The sequence below is a fragment of the Misgurnus anguillicaudatus genome, chromosome 20 (assembly GCF_027580225.2).
Source record: "Misgurnus anguillicaudatus chromosome 20, ASM2758022v2, whole genome shotgun sequence".
Lineage (NCBI taxonomy): Eukaryota > Metazoa > Chordata > Actinopteri > Cypriniformes > Cobitidae > Misgurnus > Misgurnus anguillicaudatus.
Genome location: NC_073356.2, coordinates 3,387,227 through 3,394,031, shown reverse-complemented (window position 1 = coordinate 3,394,031; position 6,805 = coordinate 3,387,227). Strand labels below are relative to the sequence as shown.

At 38.4% G+C, this 6,805-nt stretch overlaps 1 protein-coding gene and 1 long non-coding RNA gene across 2 annotated transcripts; one reads left to right on the top strand and one right to left on the bottom strand.

Moving 5' to 3' along the window:
• Window positions 1–353: 353 nt before the first annotated feature.
• On the top strand, window positions 354–2,116 carry LOC129454174 (uncharacterized). The gene is made up of 2 exons (XM_073858001.1): window positions 354–1,130; window positions 1,355–2,116. Exons 1-2 carry the CDS (start codon window positions 659–661, stop codon window positions 1,780–1,782), a joined length of 900 nt encoding a protein of 299 aa, XP_073714102.1. The 5' UTR covers window positions 354–658; the 3' UTR covers window positions 1,783–2,116.
• Window positions 2,117–3,221: 1,105 nt separating this feature from the next.
• Window positions 3,222–6,543, bottom strand: LOC141351308 (uncharacterized). Its single transcript, XR_012359517.1, has 2 exons — window positions 6,307–6,543; window positions 3,222–3,605 (listed from the first exon to the last, which is right to left on the bottom strand). It is a non-coding gene; the product is annotated as an uncharacterized lncRNA (long non-coding RNA).
• Between the last annotated feature and the right edge of the window lie 262 nt (window positions 6,544–6,805).

The window sequence follows — 6,805 nt, the reverse complement described above, 5'->3', positions numbered from 1 at the left end:
TTCATTACAGATTCATAGTACATTTATTTTGTGCATTTGATTTCAACTGTAACATTTTCAGCATTAAATGCAAATGATACTCATCACCTGATAAATGGCTATTAAGAGTACTGCATTACTACAGTAAAAGTTTGATTTTGAGTGTGCGCCCCCCCCAAATTTTTTTTAGCACCAGCCGCCACTGCTTTACTCGTTGCTCAGCCTCCCTCATAGTCATACCATGAACAAGGACATGGTCAACTAAAGTGGCTCGAATTTCATCTGAGACTGCTTGTCTCCTTGCCCTTCATCTCTGTAGACTTGGAATTAAGCCTTTTCCCCTTTATTATTTGATTCACGGATCCGGACACCAAAACCCCATTCACACAGACCTTTGGTCCCAGAAAATACCCGTAAAATTGCCAGACAAGCGTCTGTGTGAACAAAAACTTGTTCCGTTAATCTTCTGGGATCGTTGCCGGAAAGAGGACCTAGTAAGATACGCGGGTAACCCCCTGTGTGAACAAGAAGCCAGACAAATGCCATAATGGGCGTGTCGAAGTGAGGACGCGCGCGTCATCGTAATGACGTAGATATCGAGCGACTATTTGCCCGGGGGGTTTAAATGTAGAATTACATTCGTACTGAAACAATAGACGATAACAACGACGACGACAACATGTCTGCAAACTGGAGTGAAATTGAGACCAGGGAGCTTCTCAGTATCCGCGCGGAGGCAGAGATCGTTCGCCAGATTAATGGCACGGTACGCGATGCGCTGGTGTACGAACGCATAAAGGAAAAGATGCACGAGCGTGGCTTTATGAGAAAGAAATCACAAGTTATCAGCAAGCTGAAGACGCTGCGCAAAAAATTTCACCAGGTACACGACAGTAACAACAAGAGCGGCAGCGGGAGACTAGACTGGCCTTTCTATGACCTGTGCTATACTATCTGGGGAACCAGCCACTCAGCAAACCCAGTTGCGTTGCTCGGAAGCATGGAGTCTTCGTTTAACAGTGGCGAAGAAGAGGTTACACCAGAGCTGGCATGTTCCGGTGATATCGCATCATCATCATCATCTTCATCACCATCGGCGTCCACGTGTGCTTCCAGCCCAGTACTATCGCCCAACATCGAAAACCGTTCAGGTGAGCAACATAACCATTAGGAGTTCTGTGTTGTAATATTAACATTCTTAAACGAGAAATAAACAAACTTTGATCGAGTATTTTTGTTTTCACGCATTAAATAACGTGTGGGCATTTAAAATAGTCCACATGGTTTGTGTTTTTCAGCTTTGACTGGCATGTATTATGTGTGTTTTCCTGATTAAACAATTCAATAAAAATAATACCTGGCTGTGTCTTTTCAGAATGCCCTCAACCGCCTCCTGCTAAGAAGGCCAAAAAGTCGCTTTCCAGGACCCAGCTTATTGTTAAAGAGGTCAAGGACCTTTTTTTGGAGATGGACAGAGACTTTGAGGAGAGACCAAGAATTCGCTTGGCAGAGCAACGAGAGTATGAAGAGCGACTGAGGAGGGAGGCACAACAAGCCAGGGAAGCAGAACTAGCCACACAGATGTCGATGATGCGAGAGTTACAAGAATCACAAAACCGCTTCTTAAGTAAACTCCTTCGTCGTATGCCATCATCATCCCCATCACCCACACCATCACCCACGCCATACTATGTGCCACCTCGCCGTAGTACTTTGATGTATCCAAGTACAAGTACTTTGGAGGACATGGACAACACAGTGTTTAGGCCGGGGTCGTCTCGGTCCTACGTACAACTAGACTAGATGGACATTAAAAAAACATTTTATTTTTGGACTGTTGTTCTCTGAGGGTGTGGTGTGCAATCTTCTGTATATAAATACCATAACAGCACTCAACTGCTGCTTTAACAGTGTGCAAACATTGAAGAGTTTGTTGTTTTAAAAAAAATTCGAAAAGTGTGTGGTCAATTTTTGTAGTAGTGTTATTTTAATTGTACTTATTTGAGCACCACATTGCTCTTAACTACTTTTAGTACTTTTTATTTTTAGTCAATATATGTACATATTTAATTCAAAGAAAGACTTGTTTAAAATATTTTATTAATATTGTATAAATAAAGCAAGTTGTATTCACCTTATTCCGCCACGCCCCTTTTTAATTCTTTGCTCTTCCGCATTTTGTCAACTGACTTCCGCTGCTAATATGGCACAGTGCATTCGGTGGTTAGTTTGGTGGTTAGAAGATTGTTTGTAGTTCACTATAACTTTAGCGAAATTACAAATATCGCTACTGCTGTAAATGTTTTAAATTAGGAGCACGGTTAAAACTTCATACGACGCTCGGATAGTCTTATATTGTCCCATCAATCGTCTCGTGGTTAGACGATATGAAGCGGCCGCGGCAAGTAACCTGGCATATTTAATTACCTCGTCCTGTCAGGAGTTGATGGAGCAACATTGAAAATTATTAAAAGTATGTCTACCAATATTTACACAGTGATTTCGTCTTTTTTTTTTATAGCAAATGTGCACCTTAGCCAGTCCAATAACTATTTCGTTTTTATGTGGTACCATGATAGAATTCATTTGCAAACTTGCCAACTTATTCCTTCAAATCAGGAGACTTAAATCCTTTTAAGTGGAATCTACAAAGCTCACATATGGTTTAAGAAATTCCTTACAGATAATATCTGATCACACTGTAAATGTTTATATAACTGCATGGGAGGTTACATCTGATCACATAGTAAATGTTTAATATAACTGCATGACATGTAACAGCTGATCACATTGTAAAGGTTTAATATAAATGCACAACATCTGATCACATTGTAAAGGTTTAATATTGCACAACATCTGATCACATTGTAAAGGTTTAATATAAATGCACAACATCTGATCACATTGTAAAAGTTTAATATAAATGCACAACATCTGATCACACTGTAAATGTTTAATATCACTGCATATGACATCTGATCACATATGAAGGTTTAATGTAACTTTACAACAGGTAAAGCAAGACCACCCTGCAATAAATTAAGACACAGCTTTATCGGAGTCATCAGGAGCTGATCCCAAGTGTTTTTCTGGAAGCTGTTGGTGTATGTACTGGTAAAGTGCTTGGTGACTGTGTAATGGATGCAATATCAACCCTGTGTAAAGCTGAACCAAAGATGGTTGTTTCTCAGCAGAGATATGTACATTTGTGCCAGCTCAACACATTGAAGCAGTTTCTCGGACAGGGTTTACAGGACTAGGATTTAATTATATTAGGACATTTTAGTTTTTACAAACAAACCCTACAAAAAAACAAGACTGGTGCGCATCTTGTGACAAAACAATGGCACTCATATATGTTGAGGTATGTCAGTAAAAGGTGTTTTTAAATTATTGTAGCTCAAATATGCATTTTAGCTTGGGACCAGGATAAGCCCTGTCAGGGAAACTGCACCATTGTTTTCCCATATCAGATGTAGGTTGCTTCAGGTTGAGTTGTGATTTTAAAGTGTAGTTGTGGTCAGAGACGGATGGATCCTCCCATTGTGTTTCTGCATCACAGTTTAGGAACATGTTGATTGTATCATCCTCACAGTTGTCCACTGCATCACTACACATCAATGCATCTGTGAAAACAATATAACCATAAACATTTTTATGTTAGTATTTAAAATAAACTTGCATCATGAGAATTAATATATAAATGGCACCCATACTTAAACAGAACAGTGTGTAAGAGAGAGATGCATTAAAAAGAGACAGTAACATTATACAAACAACCTTTAACTTCAGTGTTAAATAATACGTTGTTAAATAGGTCATTATCAATATCTGAATGAGAAATGAACTGACATTCTAGCATCTGAAATCTCAGTAACTTGTAGGAATCACGTGGGCTACTGTAAGAATGCAATGTACTATAACATCTCGTTGTACTATCGTAAATATAAAAATATAGGTGGACAATTAAAACCATTCGAATAGTTGCATTTTATAAACTAACGTTACTGATCTTAAGCAGTGCCGGTCCTAGATGCTGGGGGGCCCTAAGCAAAGCTTTGTGAGGGGCCCTCTGTCAGTGTATTCAGACCCTGATAGCACACATGCATCTTGAAGACGTCTATTTGATGTCTGCGTTTACATCTGCAAGATGTCTTATTTAGATTGTTTTCTCATCTGCAATACGTCTGTGAGACGTCTCCTTAAAGATGTCATATAGACAGACATATTGAAGATGTCTGCAAGACGTGTTTGATTTAGAATGTATGTAAAGCAGCTCTTTTCCTTTATAAGATGTTTTTACACACCAGATGTATTCCAGATCTCCAGATCTTTACCAGACATCTTACAGACGTACTTGTGCTATCTGGGTAAAACCCAGTCAATGTTGCTGTTAGTTAGTTGTTAACTAACCACATAGTGTATTATCTTATAGCTGTATATTATTCCCATATGCACATTACTTTGAAACCCTTACTGATAAACTTGCTGATTATAACATGAAACATGTATTTGCTGATAAGTTGTTTTGATTTAAAATGTGCTGTGAGAAGCACTAAAAAATTAACCTGATCTAAATGAATGTAATGAATCAAATTAAATTGAATATAAATACATACTGTTAATACACAGGGGTTAAATTGGGATTTGTTATGTGGGGGGGGGGCTCTGTGGGGAGGGGTACTTCGAGGGGTAACATGTTTAATACTGATGACAGCAAAGCCACTGGTGTGTTTCAATGACATTCTGGACCTCTGATAGGATTTGATAAGTTTCAGCTTTAAAAGAGCATTTCACCCGTAGAAACATTAATCTTTATTGAAAGTGTTATATTTGTAGTCGAAATGTAACATACATTTAGAATTTGGTGCCTATTTTACAAAGAAAAGGGGTGTTTGTAGTCTCACTCCCTCAACAAAGATATTGCACTTCCTTCTTTCAATGATGCAAAATGATGAAGTGTCCCTTTAAAGCTGTCATAGAGGTTGACCCCAAATATTTTAAAAATAGTTTCTGATTTTAAATATTGCAAATCTATGAGTTTGACACCCTATATCCATTTGTTGCACATTTCATTATGCACAATTGATCAAACTTTAAAGGAAGTTAAAAGAATCAATCTCCTTGAATAATTCTAGGCATAAGATGCCCAAAAAGACTTAATTAACAAGATAAGGTACAACACACAGTACTGTATCAGCAACATGTCTTATAAATTAGCCATAGAGATTCCCTATGCTGGTCAGCAGCTGAAAACAATCATATAGTTAGGTTTGATTTGTGTAATCAAAATACATTATTTTATTAAACTATACAATGAGTTATATCCAGTGTTATCCAGTTAACATACTAATTAAACGAGTGACATATACTTTAATCCTTTACAAATTTCAAGTCTTCTAATAAGTTTTCTTGAGGTGGGCACCATTCTTACCTCTCTCTCTCTCTCTCTCTCTCTCTCATGATGTCAAATTATCCTGCGCGAGAGCGCGTTCTTGAAGTTCAAAGGGAAAAGCGCGTGTTTTCGCGGCAATTGCGTCACCCAATTCGCGTCATTTGCATCGCCCCATGCTAGGACGCGTGTGGATGCGTCTTTGCATTGACTATATATGTAATCTGCTCGCGCAAATCCTTTATCTTGTTCCCTTGCTTCACGTTTTTTCCCCTTTATTCTGCCCCAGACGGATAGCTTTGTTTTAAATCAATGGTGGGCATATAATATGCGCATCGTTACCAAATCACTCTTCTGCGTCATCCACGCGGCCGTTTCTAAATTTGAAGGCTGCAACCTCCGGATTTCGCATATGCGCGCTGCATACGTCATCAAGCCTGATTTATTTAAGTTAAATGAGCATTTCATTTGCAAGTCATAAACATAATATAACAATTAACCATTAACTAAGAATAATAGTCAACATTATAATTGTTAATATTCTGAAATACGTTTTTATGACGCATATGCAGCCTACAAATGTGACCTCTGAAGGCTGCAGCCTTCGGATTGAGAGACTGCCTGCATGTTGTCCGAGTATATCACTGATTTAAGAAATCATTAAGTATTTTTAAAAACCCGCATAAATTCGGAAGTTTGCAAATTATTTAAATTATAGCGCCTTGTTTTCATTAAACATAATAATAATTTTTCTTTGATATAATGGTTTTAAATCATTCTGAGATCAAGGGGGCCCTCTAGTGGTGCGGGGCCCTATGCAAATTGCCTAGTTTGCGTATAGGAAAGACCGGCACTGATCTTAAGTGTATTTGTAGAACGGACTTCACAAATCTAACTTTAGGCGAACGAGCACAAAGTTAGCTAAGATAGCTTACCTGAAACTGGCCACCTTTTCAACACCCGGCGTGGTTTAAAGTTACCGGAACATCGTAGTCAAACCTTGGGATAAGGGTATTCCTCAGTTGGCTTAAAATTGGTAAGAAAGAAACATAAAGGCGCTCGGGTGAGCTTTTTAAGCTTAACGCGTCGCCTTCAGTCACTGTCTCAGCTGCTCATCGTCTATGCGCCCGGTGTTGAACGTTGACAAAATGAGCGAAATGGCGCCGCCCATGTTGTCGTGAAAAATAAGGTGAATACACATTTAACCTGTTGTCAGTTGATTGTGAAATCATCATTAGGGGATCAAAGAAACTTCAGAAAACAAAGTAATACCGGTACAATATATATATATATATATATTTAAAATAAAACCATGAGTTTGCATTATAAAACTACAAATTTACTGCTACCAATTCCACCGACATGTGAAAGTCATTGCGCTGAAACATAATGAGGGTATATTTAATTACTTTGCCTTTATTGTCAGTACACATG